The following is a 16,158-nucleotide window of genomic DNA, read 5'->3' as shown; positions in this document are numbered from 1 at the left end:
GTGTGTGTGACTGTGTGTGTGTGTGTGTGTGTGTGTGTGTGTGTGTGTGTGTGTGTGTGTGTGTGTGTGTGTGTGTGTGTGTGTGTGTGTGTGTGCGCGTGTGCCTGTCTGGCCGGTGTCTGCCTGTGCAGTGTGCAGCCTGTGTGTAGGCCTACGTCTGTCATCACATTGGTGAGAAAGACAGATACATGTGAAGATAAATACTTAACCCCTACAGCCCCAGCATCTGTTTCTCTGGAGGACCAACCAATCATCATGTCTGGCTTTTTCGGCAAAGAGATTGAGTGTTGAGGTCGAGGAGACAAAATAAAGTATGCAGTTCAATGCTTCAACTTCAGTCCATATTTCCCACTGGCTTTTCCACAAAGAACTAGTATTGTGCAGTTTTCACATGTAGGTGAACCAGAGGTCTTTTTTTACGTGGAACCTAGTTAGCCTACATGGAATACATAGAATGCCTAGAGGTCAGTGGTCGTCGTCGGCTTTCTGCTGGACATTTTTGTAAAACCTATTATTATTATTTTTTTTCTTTTTACAAAATGAGTGGACAATAATATTACCAGAAACACAACTCTGAGTGTTCATTTGGTTCCACTTGTGTCTATGAGTTGTGTCGGGTCCAAATAAAACTGTAGTAAATCAGTGTCATACATATTCTGAAGAAAAACTGGAGACTGACATTCAGTAAATTGGTCTTTAATTGATCAAAATAAGAACATAACTATAAAAGTGCCCCTTGGGGCACAGGTCTCCAACAGGGCAGGTCAGGTTGTGGCCTCCTGGTGGGCTATAATAGGCTAATGTGAAAAGGGTGCCATTTCTTCTTAAGCCTTGGATGGCAATTGGATGATTTGAGGCATTATGTTCCAAAAATGAGAGATACTGTGAAACGATTTGCAGGATTTTTGGACAGAATCTGGAGGAGTAATATAAAAGTCGGCCTCCTGGTGGCGCTATAACAGGCCGTTCTGGAATATTTGGGGCAGAGGTTCATCGTTGGCATCCAGGGAGTGTGTGTGCAAAACTTGGCATCGACCGGGTTAACGGTGCCGGAGATTAGCTGTACACAGACGGACACACACACACACACACACACACACACACACACACACACGGACAGAGTGCAAAACATAATCTCTCCCCATGCCTTCGGTGGCCTGGTGGAGACAACAAAACATACTCTCCCCATGACTTTGGCCTGGTGGAGACAATAATGACATGTAAAACACAACACATTTTCTTTTGCCACGGACAAGGCCAAGTCTTTGCCCCGGAGATATTTGTCCACGTACGGAGTACAGACACACTGATGACCCCTGAGTTCAATGCTCCAGATTCAGTACATTCCACTGTTTTTTCTACGAAGAAAAATCTTGCAGTTTTCTCATGTAGGTGTAAAGCAGTCAGAGGCGGCTGTGGCCCAAGGGGTAGAGCAGGTCGTCCAATGATCCGTGGGTTGGCCGTTTGAATCTCTGCTCCTCCTGTGTCACATATTGCCTCCAATGAGTCAGTAGTCGGTGCCTCGCATGGTAGCTTGCCACCATTGGTGTGAATGTGGGAAGAGACTCAAGAGGACACTGTCATCAACTGTTTGCCGCGTCACCCCCCAATGTATGAATGAATGGACCATTGTAAAGCAATTTTAGTTCTTAGAAAAAGCACTATAAAAATGCAAAATATTATTTAGCAGTGGTGGTCTGGTGGGAGCTAAGTACATGGAACACAGATTGTAGTGCCTCAGTAAACTAGGACCACAGGTGCATTGATCACCTGCTATCCTATAGTTTCAATGTACAGATTATTATTTAGACCATATATTGTTTAAATGGTAAATGGTGCATTTATATAGCAGGCGCTTTACAGATTGTGCATTACATCCACCCATTCACACACACATTCATACACTGATGGCGACGGAAACCATGCAAGGCACCAACCAGCACATCAGGAGCAATTAGGGGTTCAGTGTCTTGCTCAACGACACTTCGACACCAACTCTGGGGGAGCCCGAGTTTGAACTGGCAACCTTGCGGTTACCATCCAGCCACTCTACCCCTGAGCCACCGCCGCCCCCGTTTAGGGATGCTACTGTAGGTATGTGTGTATGTATACAGTAAATTGACTCACAGGCTGGGAAACATGAAAGTGAAACCATGGAATTGAGAACCACATTGGAGCAACGCTGCCTCCTGCTGGCCATTATAGCAAATAACAAGTTATTAGATTTGAAAACATGCGCCAGGGAACCCCATGAGAGAAGATGATTACATCTATTCTATACCAGAGACCCTCATAAGGAGATGAATACATCTAGTCTATACAAGAGACCCTCCAGAGACACACATGCACACACAGAAGGTCAAGGATTATTTTATCAGTTTTCTTTATTTACATAAAATAATATATCAGAGAACAACATCTTAATTAATGTATGGTACAACAGCTGGGTGAGTTTTTTATATTCAAGGACCCACTCATAACCCTGAGAGTGTACAAATGGAACCAAATGGACTCAATCCATTTGTACAGTACAGCTAAGCTACAGACCCTGTAATGGTCCATTGGTTCCATTTGCACACCCTCAGAGCCTGTAAGGGGTCCCAAGGGTCCTTCCTAGGGGTCTACTTTTTCTCTGGGGTCTGATCACCGGCCTCTAGTTTGGGGGCGTCAGCCTTGGGGTCACGGTAGGCGGGGAAAACCTCCCAGGGGGTCGAGAGGTCAAACTTCCGGAACTCCTGAGACAGCTCCACGGGCTCGGCCACGACGCGCTTCAACTCATCATCATACCGAACCTGGAAAAGACCAGAGAATGTTACAGCATCTTTCTGTCCTAAAATAGAAAAAGTGATTTCCCATAAGTGTTAAATATGTCTATATTATGTCATTGCTATAGTGTTTGTTCACTAACCGTGTTAAACCCCAGAGTGAAACCCAACACCTAACCAGAGTTAGTGTCAAAGTGTCCTTGAGCAAGACCACTAATTGCTCCCGATGTGCAGGTTGGTGCCTTGCATGGTTTCCTCCGCCATCAGTGTATGAATGTGTGTGTGTGTGAATGTAATCTGAGTTCCCAGAAGTTTTATTTTTCGCCACTAGGCGGGCGAGAAAGACTTCTGGGGAAAAAAGGACCGTATCCCTGTGAGGGAAGTACGTTGCGCTCAGAATCTGAGCGGACACTCCCCTTTCCGGTCTGAAGCACTGTGCATACCATGAAAATAGTCCGAAGGGAATCCAATTCCACATTGAATTGTAGTAGGCCACCACCACTCAAGGAGCAATTGTTTCCCTTCCGTCTTATTTAGATGTAGCGCCCACTCCATGTGGAACCCGCCCCTGTCTTTTGATTCGCATTTCATTTGAAACGCAACGCACTTGGCCACGCCCCTGCTGCACAGGATCTGAGGCCAATTTCCTAGACTAGTGTGAATGTAATGCAAAATCTATGTAAAGTACTTTGGATAAAAAATGCTATATGAATACACCATTTACAGACTGTGGAGTTTTTCTCCATCGCGGCAGCTGTTGGTAACTGGTCTGGTTGTCTGTGAGCATTTTGTCCTCACTCGCTAATGTTACATCTGTCTGTGAGAAGTGTTCATTTTGTTGACTGAAACACTAAGACAAAGATTTTGATATTTAGTGGAATAAGACTAGACTAAGAATGATAAATGGTTAATTCATATAGCGCTATTTATCCAAAGTGTGTGTGTGCATTACATTCACTCTCTCTCTCACACACACACACACACACACACACACACACACACACACACACACACACACACACACACACACACACCAGAGGAAACCATGCAAGACAACCTGCACATCGGGGTTCAGCGTCTTGCTCAAGGACACTAACGCTAGGGTACACTAACCCTGGGGTACAAGCTTACAATGTGTCAATGTGACGCGTTGTAAGCTTGTAGATTGTTTTGACAATTATGCAAAAGAATAATTGATTATCTCAAATAATTGCGATTAGACAATTATGTAATAATTGTGACAGGCCAATTCATAGATTGAATAGTTTGTTGACAGCTCACCTCTACATATCCAGACAGGGGGAAGTCCTTCCTGAATGGATGACCTTCGAACCCATAGTCGGTCAGGATGCGACGCAGGTCAGGGTGGTTGGAGAAGAACACGCCATACATGTCCCAGACCTGCAGCACGCGCACGCACACGCACACACACTTGTATTACTATACTTGTGAGGGGATCAACATTTTAGCTGAAAATAGACTATCAGTTTAATATCCTAAACCTGCCCTCTAAATGTCCAACCCTAACCAGGATTTACCAGATAGGGCCAGCTGCTGACACTGGACAGCATGACCAAGTTTCATTATTCAACAGGTCGTTTCGAGGAAGCAATCTGATTGGTAGAAACAGCCTTCTAGCCGTGCTTCAAACCAGCATCATGGAACGTGTAATCAAAACAAAGAATTCAGCTGCTCTGCTCTCCCAGAGCGCAGCAGACTTGGTGGCTAGGCTAGCTAGTTTCTAGGACATTTGTGGTTGTAGTGGCTACATCCATCATTTAAAAAAAGCGAGTATCATAGTTTGAAGGGTAACTGTTGTATAATTGCAATATTACACTTCTTGCTTTCGGAACTGGCCCTGTGGGCGGGTTCCTGCCGCATCGCAGGCATGCATTAATGACGTTAAACCACCCCCTCTCGTGTAATACATAGCCACAGAACACAGACATGCACTGCCTAACTTTGCGTCACCAGACCTTCCACCTCGGAGGAAAGCCTAGAGAGAGATGTGCATCTGCGTAAGCTGTTATACTTATTTACTGCGGAGAGAACACAGGCTTTCCTGACCACTCGTCAATTCAATGTTTTTTCCTCTCGCTCTGGTTCCATAAGTATATGTCCACATGTCTTCTCATCAAGTGAAGTTGTAAACATTGACAACTGTTTTGAAGTGAGGTGGAGGCGGAGCTCTCCACACCTAGTGTAGGACTCGATCAAACCATCCGCAATTTTTCTAACAGCGGATAATAAAGTGTTTGTTTTTTAGTGAAGATTTACAAACCTAACTCAGTTAAATTTCATCCACGGTCCCTTTTCCATTGCAGGAAGGGTCTGCATTTGAGGTGACGGTAGGCCCCTATCTAGAGGTACCGGAGTGCAGGAGATTAAGCCCTGCGTCTGAAGCGGTTACATACTACATGTATAAGCACTGTGTGTGGAACGGTTACATACTATAAGCACTGTGTGTGGAACGGTTACATACTATAACCACTGTGTGTGGAACGGTTACATACTATAAGCACTGTGTGTGGAACGGTTACATACTATTAGCACTGTGTGTGTAATGGTTACATACTATAAGCACTGTGTGTGGAATGGTTACATACTATAAGCACTGTGTGTGGAACGGTTACATACTATAAGCACTGTGTGTGGAATGGTTACATACTATTAGCACTGTGTGTGGAACGGTTACATACTATAAGCACTGTGTGTGGAACGGTTACATACTATAAGCACTGTGTGTGGAACGGTTACATACTATAAGCACTGTGTGTGGAACGGTTACATACTATAAGCACTGTGTGTGGAATGGTTACATACTATAAGCACTGTGTGTGGAATGGTTACATACTATAAGCACTGTGTGTGGAATGGTTACATACTATTAGCACTGTGTGTGGAATGGTTACATACTATAAGCACTGTGTGTGGAACGGTTACATACTATAAGCACTGTGTGTGGAATGGTTACATACTATAAGCAGTCCCCTCACCTCTCTCTCGTACCAGTTGGCCGCCATGTGGACAGGAACAGCAGAGTCCACGGGGGTCAACTCGTCGGTGTATGTCTTCACGCGAATACGAGAGTTATAACGTAGAGACAGGAAGTTGTAGACGATCTGGAAACATCACATGACATACAGTAGAGTTATAAACATCACATGACATGACATAGTCACAACTTCACCTATTTTCGGAAATGTATCTGTGCGTCCTATAAATATGATTGGGAGCTCTTCTGCCACTGACAATAATTGGTCAGTGTTGGGGGGGGGGACCAACGGCACTGAAGCAAAACCACCTTACGGGTCCATTTGGTTCCATGTGTACACTACTCAGAGTAATGCGGTCTTTCATATTAAACAGTTCTAGAACCACTGCTATATCAGACATGAAGCACCTCAAAGCGGTTCTGGCGAGACGGGACGTCCACGGCGGTCAGGTCGATCATGTTCCTGAACTGAGCGTTCGTGTGGTCCCTCAGAAAGGTCAACATGGGGATGACCCCGTCCGGGTGGATCATCACCTCCAGCTCATTGTAGCAGGTCACCTGACGCACGTACACACACACACGAAAATATTCACATAAGTAGAATGCAGACACAGAGAGACAGTGTACATAGTGACAATAGACACTATAGGATAGCAGGTAAACAACATACACTGCATGGAGTGTTGTCCAGGGTGTTTTAGGGAAGGGAGAAGAGTCTAGAACACGTGGAGTGTTGTCCAGGGTGTTTTAGGGAAGGGAGAAAAGTCTAGGACACGTGGAGTGTTGTCCAGGGTGTTTTAGGGAAGGGAGAAAAGTCTAGGACACGTGGAGTGTTGTCCAGGGTGTTTTAGGGAAGGGAGAAAAGTCTAGGACACGTGGAGTGTTGTCCAGGGTGTTTTAGGGAAGAGAGAAGAGTCTAGGCCGTGTGGATCGTTGTCCAGGGTGTTTTAGGGTACGGTTCTGACATAATTACTTTTCATCACACACACAGTGCACTAACCTGGACCTGCTGCACATATTTGGGCATCATTTCGGCCACATACTCCCCGAACGCAGCCAGCTGGCTGTGAGTGACAGCATCCTTTGGCCTCACAGTGGCTGCAAGAAAAGAAGACAAGGGTTAATATTAACACACTGAGGATGAGAGGCGCTCAGGTGGCACATTGGTTGAATGCCTGTCTCCAAGCACAGAGGTTTGTGTTCGAATCCACCGTGGTGCATACGGCTTTATCGGGCGTCTATGCGAGCACAATTGGCTCGTGTTCGGGGAGGTAAGCCAGGTGGGGACCCCGGGGAGGAGGAGGATGATATTGGTCATTGGATGTAATGACCGGGCTGGGGGGGGGAGCCTTTGTATCGATCAGCTAGCAACCGAGAGCTATTCAAATGCTGGAGAAGAGAACGATCAAACTTAATTCAATATAAAACAAAGAAACTAGCCTGGTAATAAGCAATGATTAGCACTGATTAGTCATCCTGTCAGGGTTTGTAGATCTAATAATCATCCTGTCGGGGTTTATATATCTAATAATCACCCTTTCAGGGTTTATAGATCTAATAATCATCCGGTCAGGGTTTATAGATCTATTAATCATCCTGTCAGGGTTTATTTGTCAACAATCGTTATCACTAGAACATACTCACGTCTAGTCTCAGCACTGCTGCTCTCCCACCTGACCACACTGCCACCTACTGGATGGTGGAGACATGACGCACTGCCACCTGCAACTGAAAAACACAAAACACTTTATATTAGAGCAGGGGTCTTCAAAGGAGGTCCGGGACCTCAGAGTCACTACAGGGGGACGCTAAATCTTGTGTTACAATATAAATTGGGGTACCAGAGATAGAAATGCCATTAAATCAGGGGTCTGTGGCATAATGCGTGTGAAGCTGGGGGGTCCATGAAATAAATATTTCGGAATCACTGCTAGAGCCGTAAAAATCCTCCCTTATCGGGGTCACTGGCATAGGTTTTCAAATGGGGGTCCGTGAACTAATAAATGTTGATTTGGGGGTCCTTGACACGAAAAAGTTTGGGAACCACTGCTTTAGGACTCAGAGCAGCAGTCGTGCCAGCAGTGGTTGAGTGCACCTGGCGTGCTCTGCTTGCGCACAAGTAGGCCTCCCAGTGTGCAACTGAGTTTTCTGAACGTACCCCATTTGAGAAAAATAGCCGGGCGCTCAGATAAAAATGCCTTTTATTAAACAACGCAGACTGCACCACGGGTGCTGTGCATTTGACCAGCAAACTTCTAACATTCGTGGCACTTGGGTGATCGCTTTATATTTGAAATCTGAACATTTATTTACGTTTTGCTCTGTAAATGTAGTGGGTCCCAAAAAACAGGCTGAAGTTGCTGCATGAGACTGTCATAATTTTGAGTTGACAGTTATGTTTCAGGGCTATAACCACTTAACATTAGCCAAAAATAGCAGATCTACAAGCTCACAACGCATTGATGAAGCATCTTTCTCAGTTTAGGGGGTCCCTGCTTCATCTCTCACACTCTACAGAGATGAAGAGCAGAGAGCAGTATTTAACACATTCTAACAGGGAACCAACCTGTAGAGCTACAGAGAAGTATCTAATCCTACATTCTAAGTAAACAACATCTATCAGACCTACAGGCAGCAGTATTTAATCATACAAACAGGGGGACACATTCTAACAGGGAAGTGAGGGAAGCAACATTCAGACTTACATCAGTAGCCTATTATTTAATCATACAGGGAAACACATTATAACAGGGATCAGTTTCTGTCAGTGCTGGAGCAGGCTAACATTAGCATTAGCTTTAGCTCGAAAAGGAAAGGTACTATGTTTACCCAGGGTAACTGGACTAAGCTCAAGAACTTGTTTACAGCCAGGCCCTGCTCATAGAACATTTCATGGTAGGGACATGCCTTGTCCAAGGGCACTTCAGCGGTGGTAATTGTAACGTGCCGGTCCGGGGATTACGAACTAGCGACCTTCCGATATCAAGACCGCTCCGCAAACCGTTCGGCCACCGCTGCCCCTCGAAGGTCAAGCAGACACCGTTAGCACAGTCTGTGCCTGTTGTTTTTGAATGGCTACTGTACACTGTTGTTTACGCACTAAACACACAGATTACACACACACATCATAATATAAAATATCATATAAACGTACAGTTGAGACCCCTGGAGAATCCTCCTCGGAACAAACGGGCCAAAGACGCTGCCATGTTTGCACCTCTGACGTGATGCTTGAAATCGGCAGCGTCTAGTGAGCTAATCTAGTGAGCTAATTTAAGACTTCCGGTGGACGATCTCTTCAAAATAAGAGTACCCTCTAGAGTATTGAAAAAAAGTTTAATTTGCACATTAAAACTACAAATTAAGCATTTAAATGATGCTATATGATGCTATAAGACACACATTATGTTTCTGTGTAAGAATAAGTAATTAAATCCTTATAATAATAATAATAAAGTTATCTAAATGGATAAATGCTATTCACTGGAGTGCATGGACTTTATAAAGTGGACACTGGACAAAAGACGGCTCCGCAAGGCAACTATCTGGACATACCCACGCGTTCGGGGAGATGTCCTATACCACACCCCACTCTCCGCTAAGCGGGAGAGGTGTAAAATTCACAGCAGCAGACCTTCTACTGGGGTCAATGCTGACAAAAAGTACCGTTTCCGGACCCAGAATGGACACTGGACAAAGAGGCCTCCGCGAGGCAACTATCTGGACATACCCACACGTTCGGGGAGATGTCCTCTACCACACCACACTCTCCGCTAAGCGGGAGAGGTGTAAAATTCACAGCAGCAGACCTTCTACTGGGGTCAATGCTGACAAAAAGTACCGTTTCCGGACCCAGAATGGACACTGGACAAAGAGGCCTCCGCGAGGCAACTATCTGGACATACCCACACGTTCGGGGAGATGTCCTCTACCACACCACACTCTCCGCTAAGCGGGAGAGGTGTAAAATTCACAGCAGCAGACCTTCTACTGGGGTCAAGGCTGACAAAAAGTACCGTTTCCGGACCCAGAATGGACACTGGACAAAAGACGGCTCCGCGAGGCAACTATCTGGACATACCCACGCGTTCGGGGAGATGTCCTGTACCACACCCCACTCTCCGCTAAGCGGGAGAGGTGTAAAATTCACAGCAGCAGACCTTCTACTGGGGTCAATGCTGACAAAAAGTACCGTTTCCGGACCCAGAATGGACACTGGACAAAGAGGCCTCCGCGAGGCAACTATCTGGACATACCCACACGTTCGGGGAGATGTCCTCTACCACACCACACTCTCCGCTAAGCGGGAGAGGTGTAAAATTCACAGCAGCAGACCTTCTACTGGGGTCAAGGCTGACAAAAAGTACCGTTTCCGGACCCAGAATGGACACTGGACAAAAGACGGCTCCGCGAGGCAACTATCTGGACATACCCACGCGTTCGGGGAGATGTCCTGTACCACACCCCACTCTCCGCTAAGCGGGAGAGGTGTAAAATTCACAGCAGCAGACCTTCTACTGTGGTCAACGCTGAAAAAAGTACCGTTTCCGGACCCAGAATGGACACTGGACAAATAGGCCTCCGCGAGGCAACTATCTGGACATACCCACACGTTCGGGGAGATGTCCTCTACCACACCACACTCTCCGCTAAGCGGGAGAGGTGTAAAATTCACAGCAGCAGACCTTCTACTGGGGTCAATGCTGACAAAAAGTACCGTTTCCGGACCCAGAATGGACACTGGACAAAGAGGCCTCCGCGAGGCAACTATCTGGACATACCCACACGTTCGGGGAGATGTCCTCTACCACACCACACTCTCCGCTAAGCGGGAGAGGTGTAAAATTCACAGCAGCAGACCTTCTACTGGGGTCAAGGCTGACAAAAAGTACCGTTTCCGGACCCAGAATGGACACTGGACAAAGAGGCCTCCGCGAGGCAACTATCTGGACATACCCACGCGTTCGGGGAGATGTCCTCTACCACACCACACTCTCCGCTAAGCGGGAGAGGTGTAAAATTCACAGCAGCAGACCTTCTACTGGGGTCAACGCTCAAAAAAGTGCTGTGCCTTGGGGCATTGACATGAAATCACTTTCTCTACGCAAGCTAAGTCAGGTCATCTGTCTGTGCATTTATGCATTTGTTTGTCCTGACGAAACTTGATTATTTCTCGACTGTTTATTTTCTCGTATGACACGACATAGAAACTATTTGTGACTACTGTCTTTGTGTGCTGTCGAGCGGATGTTCTTTGCATCAAAGGTATAGCCTGCTGTGTCATTCGATTCATTTGTCCAGATATGCCATTTATGATCTTTAAGGATGTACAATGACGCATATGGTGGCCTGTCAAAAAATACACACATACTGGTCAAAGCATACTCATTTTGGTGGTACAGACAGGATAAATTGAACGTTTTTGGAATTTTTGTGCCAGCTCTTAACAGGAGAAGTAAGGTCTGTGGGCTGTTAATTACTTCATATGTTGATAAGCTCTTTTCCTGCTGACATGTTTCACATTGTTCAGATTGAGCAGGTAATATTTGTGCAATAGTGTCTAAGATGCCTTTTTGTGACACGTCAAGTGGCTGCACTATGAATTGTGACATGTTCTTTGTAGATGGTAAGGCCTTGTCACCACATTGAGTACAACTATACAGACTAAGACTTTTCAGGCAAAGCAGGTCATCTCCAAGGAAAGGAGACCGAAGTGTGTATTCTACAAAGCTGTTTAATATGGTGCATTCTTCTGTCCTAGAACATTTCTGAGACACTAATGACACTGATGTGTTGGCTAGATTGAATTTCTCAAGTTTCCGTCTAAATGTTGAGTCCTGCGCTGCTGCTTCTTCAAGCCGTGTGTGACATTTTTTGATAGCAGATGTCTGTTGTAGAAATGTTAGAATTGGTAATGGTATAGCTTCACACATATTGTCATTTAGACTTTCATTGCATAAAACCACATCATCATCATCTTCTTCCAAATTGTCCTCCGTTATTGTTCTGTTAATTGCTTTCAACTGTCCAGGCACAGAATGTACAGATGTCTGTATGTTTTGCTTGAACAACTGTGTGGACACCACACATACTCAACCAAACTACTAGTTTGTGTATAAAATCTAATGGGTCATTGTGCATTCCTAAGGCCAAGTAAGATGCTATTCACTAGTTGTTGAGTGACACCACAGATTGTTTTGCAATCAAATGTGTGACCTGGATTTTGAAAAAACGCTTGAATGAGAGCTGCTAAATTCCCCGGCATAGATGACAACTGAACCATCGAAGTAGGTGTCAATGGTTTCAATTTATCTTGTACTACTTGTAGATGCAGTATACCCACGCGTTCGGGGAGATGTCCTGTACCACACCCCACTCTCCGCTAAGTGGGAGAGGTGTAAAATTCACGGCAGCAGACCTTCTACTGAGGTCAACGCTCAAAAAAGTGCTGTGCCTTGGGGCATTGACAATTATTTAATTAACGAATTAAATAACCTTATTTTATTCTGAAGGCAACCGGATGTCTTAAATTAGCTAGCTCTCAGACAGGAAATTCTAAATTAGCTCATAAGACGGAGCCAAATATCTGTCTGAGAGTGGAGCCTGCCTGGCAAATTACATGGGGGGTCCTTTTTGTGGGCTTGGCCGAAAGTGGGCGTTACCAAAAGGTGGGCGTGGCCATGGCCGCCAGAAGTCTGTCAGATTTTGACAGCTTCAAATTAGTGTTAAACATAATATAACCCAATTGACTCCAGTCCTCTCTGTTTAATATATCTATAATGAAACTATATAAACTATGCATATACCATGAAGTGCTATGACTACTAGCTCTGGTCCATAGCTCTAATGCGTTTCATTTAGAGCTATGTTACTCTAAACTTCCCCGCTCGCATGAATGCAGACCAGCCTCTACTCTTTGGCGTAAATAAAAAGAACGTTTTTGCTACACATAAAAACAAAGGCGAGTTGTGTCATTAGGAAGCCTACTTTGGTAATTGGTTCTAGTTCTAGTGAACAGAAATAATAAATAAATAGACTTGGTAACCTAACTGTAGGGAGTGCAAACACATTAAAGAACCTGGGGGTTATCATCTATGAAAAGGCAACACAATGAGCAGAAAATAAAAATGAACCATGTAAATACAACAAATTGAGCAGAGCACTGCAGGGAGTTGAACCCCATTCCGGTAAACCAGAAGTACCACAACCAGTGCCTTGGTTTTTGTTTTGTTTTACGAGGTCCATTCGTTGAAATGTAAATGTTGCATTGCAACGGTAAAGTAATTTCACAATTGACATTGTAGGCAATAATTAATAACGGTATGGCACCAGGCCAAAGCCATGGGGATAGAGTATGTTTTGCACTCTGAGTGAGTGTGTGTGTGTGTGTGTGTCCGTCAGTTTGTTAACAGCTAATCTCCAGCACCATTAACCCGGTCGATGCCAAATTTTGCACACACACTCCCTGGATGCCAACGATGAACCTCTGTCCCAAATTTTCCAGAACGGCCTGTATAGCACCACACATTTTTGTAAGCCCTCCGAGACTATGGACTATAGCCTTTCGCTTTTCTGCGATTTAACCTTTTTTCAAATCGTGAACAATGATGAAGAATCGCGCACTATAGCATGCCACTTAATGACCTTGGGGTCATCAAGGTCATTGATATTGATCAATAACCTTGAGCAGTATAAATGACCTTCAATAAGACTAGTAAATGACCTTGACCAGTATAAATGACCGTGACAAGTACAAATGACCTTGACCAGTATAAATGACCGTGACCAGTATATGACTGACCAGTATAAATTACCTTCATGAGACTAGTAAATGACCTTGACCAGTATAAATGACCTTCATAAGACTAGTAAATGATCTTCACCAGTATGAATTACCTTGACCAGTATGCGGTCCGTGACCATGGACTATAGCCTTTCGCTTTTCCTTGATTTTCACCTTTTTTTTAAATCCTCAACAATGATGAAGAATCGCACACAATAGCGCGCCGCTCAATGACCTGAGACCATGGACCAATGAACCATGTAAATATAACACATTGAGCAGGGCACTGCAGGGAGTTGAACCCCGTTCCGGTAAACCAGAAGTCCGACACCAGTGCCTTAGTTTTTGTGTTGTTGTTCATTTACAGGTCCAGGTGTGCATACGCATGTGCGCCTGTGCGTGTGTAGGTGCATTTGTGCATGTCTGTGCACGCTTCAATGACCACTGTTGGACCCCATGGGGATCAAGGACCTCAGGGAGCCACCCATAATTCACAACGGTCACAGCGAACTCTGTTGCATCACAACTGGTGGCCAACAGTCGTAACCAACACCGCCACCGACCCACAGGAGAATACCATCGCACAGTGGTATCAGACCAACCACAATCAGCCAGCCCTCAAACCAAACCCTTCGACCTAGAAGAACTCGAAACTGCAATGGGAAAGTTGAAACCCGGAAAAGCAGCAGGGATTGATGACATACTGGCAGAAATTATACAGCACCTGGAACCTAACGCAAAGACCTGGCTCGTAGGGATGCTGAATACATGCATGGCACAGAAAACCATCCCTTCTGTCTGGAGAACGGCCAAAGTGGTTGCAATCCCTAAACCTGGCAAAGACCCATCATCCCCAAAGAGCTACCGACCCATTTCCCTCCTCTGCATCACCTACAAGAGAGGCTGCTACTCCAACGCCTCATGCCACTCATAGACACCAAACTGACTAAAGACCAAGCTGGTTTCCGTCCCGGCCGCTCCTGTGCTGGACAGAGCTCAACCTCACCCAACACATTGAGGATGGGTTTGAGGGAAAACAAATAACTGGAGCAGCAACTGGAGGGCGAAGCAAGCACGCAGGCAGCTTGTGCCTGCCTGCCTGCGTGCCTGCCTGCCTGCCTTCCTCATGTGGAAGCTGCGTAGTTGAGTTTGTGTGTGTCTTTCTTTTTCTGTCTTTCTTTCTTAGGACGAAGATCAAGGTAGACGCCGTTGGAAGGCTCAACACAAGCCGATGCCCCTAGAGATCCATCCCAAAGCTTCCCTCAGGGAGTCCAGCAAGCCAGCTAGCCAGCAAGCCCGCCCAGTCAGCCAACGCAGCCAGCCAGCTCCGCCAGTCAGCCAGTGTAGAAAGTCAGGCTGCCAAGCCAGCGCACATCAGCCCTTGCAGTCAACCATTGTAGCCATACCAGCCTTGCTCAGTCAGCTCAGCCAGGCCTCTCTCGAGGCCTGGCTCTCTGTCTGCCTGGCCCGGTCTGCCCCGCCCTGCCTTGCAGCAACAGAACCAGCCTTGCTGGCAAGCCAGCCAGCTCAGAATACGAGCTCAGCAAGCCAGCGCAGCTGGCAAGCACGCAGTTAGTCTAAACCAGTTTCAGACTGGCAGGCCAAGGCAGACAGACAGGAAGACCGAGGCGCCTAGGCAGGCAGACAGGCCAGGAAGCCAACAAAGTGCAGGCAGGGGGACTATCCGGCCTACGGCTGCGCTGCAAGGGTTGGAGCCTGGCCAGCTCCTGCTGGTCTAGACTGAGTGGCTGTGGCTGCACAGTAAGGCTGCGGTAACCTAGTCTGGGCTTGCTGCTGCACTGGCTTGCTCAGCTCGCATTCTGAGCTGGCTGGCTTTCCAGAAAGGCTGGTTCTGTTGCTGCAAGGAAGGGCAGGGCAGACCGGGCCAGGCAGACAGAGAGCCAGGCCTCAAGAGAGGACTGGCTGAGCTTACTGAGCAAGGCTGGTATGGCTGCAATGGCTGACTGCAAGGGCTGATATGCTCTGGCTTGGCAGCCTGACTTTCTACACTGGCTGACTGGCGGAGCTGACTGGCTGCATTGGCTGACTGGGCAGGCTTGCTGGCTAGCTGGCTTGCTGTGCTCCCTGAGGGAAGATTTGGGATGGATCTCTAGGGGCATCGGCTAGTGTTGAGCCTTCCTATGGCGTCTACCTTGATCTCCGTCCTAAGAAAGAAAGACAGAAAAAGAAAGACACACACAAACCCAACTATGCAGCTTCCACCTGAGGAACCGAGACGCAAGAAAAGAACTGAGCGTCACTTGGGATGGTCACAAACTCTCCAACCATACCCACCCCATGTATCTTGGAGTTACACTGGACAGGACACTCTTCTTCAAAAAAACACCTGGAGAACACAAAAGCCACGGTCAACACCCACAATAACATCCTGTGAAAACTAGTGAACTCCCAAGTGGGGCGCAGACCCACAAACAATCCGTGCAACTGCCATGGCCCTGTCTTTCTCTACAGCAGAGTATTCCTGCTCAAGCTGGAGCCGATCACGTCACACCAAATTGGTCGACACAGCCCTAAATTACACCTGTCGCATCATCACGGGATGGGTCAAGAAAACACCTGTCCCGTCCGTGCCTTTATGCGCTAGCCGGCACCTC

The 16,158-nt window shown here is 46.4% G+C and overlaps 1 protein-coding gene across 1 annotated transcript; it reads right to left on the bottom strand.

The window, feature by feature from the left end:
• Positions 1–2,366: 2,366 nt before the first annotated feature.
• ndufs3 (NADH:ubiquinone oxidoreductase core subunit S3) lies at positions 2,367–8,995 on the bottom strand. The gene is made up of 7 exons (XM_083793060.1): positions 8,915–8,995; positions 7,405–7,488; positions 6,761–6,858; positions 6,169–6,318; positions 5,762–5,887; positions 4,047–4,166; positions 2,367–2,792 (listed from the first exon to the last, which is right to left on the bottom strand). The coding sequence occupies exons 1-7, from the start codon at positions 8,967–8,969 to the stop codon at positions 2,622–2,624; spliced, it is 804 nt and encodes a 267-aa protein (XP_083649186.1). The 5' UTR covers positions 8,970–8,995; the 3' UTR covers positions 2,367–2,621.
• Positions 8,996–16,158: the final 7,163 nt, after the last annotated feature.

This window comes from Protomyctophum parallelum, assembly GCF_964188405.1.
Source record: "Protomyctophum parallelum genome assembly, chromosome: 2".
In the NCBI taxonomy this organism is placed as follows: domain Eukaryota; kingdom Metazoa; phylum Chordata; class Actinopteri; order Myctophiformes; family Myctophidae; genus Protomyctophum; species Protomyctophum parallelum.
Note: the sequence above shows the minus strand (reverse complement) of the source record. Positions and strands in the feature narration are given on the sequence as shown.

Excerpts from the sequence above, each read along its gene's own strand:
- ndufs3 (XM_083793060.1), bottom strand. The coding sequence starts at position 8,969 with ATGGCAGCGTCTTTGGCCCGTTTGTTCCGAGGAGGATTCTCCAGGGGT. Across the intron at positions 6,859-7,404 it reads CAGCAGTGCTGAGACTAGAC|CCACTGTGAGGCCAAAGGAT; the intron begins GTGAGTATGTTC and ends CTTTTCTTGCAG. Across the intron at positions 4,167-5,761 it reads CCAACTGGTACGAGAGAGAG|GTCTGGGACATGTATGGCGT; the intron begins GTGAGGGGACTG and ends CGCGTGCTGCAG.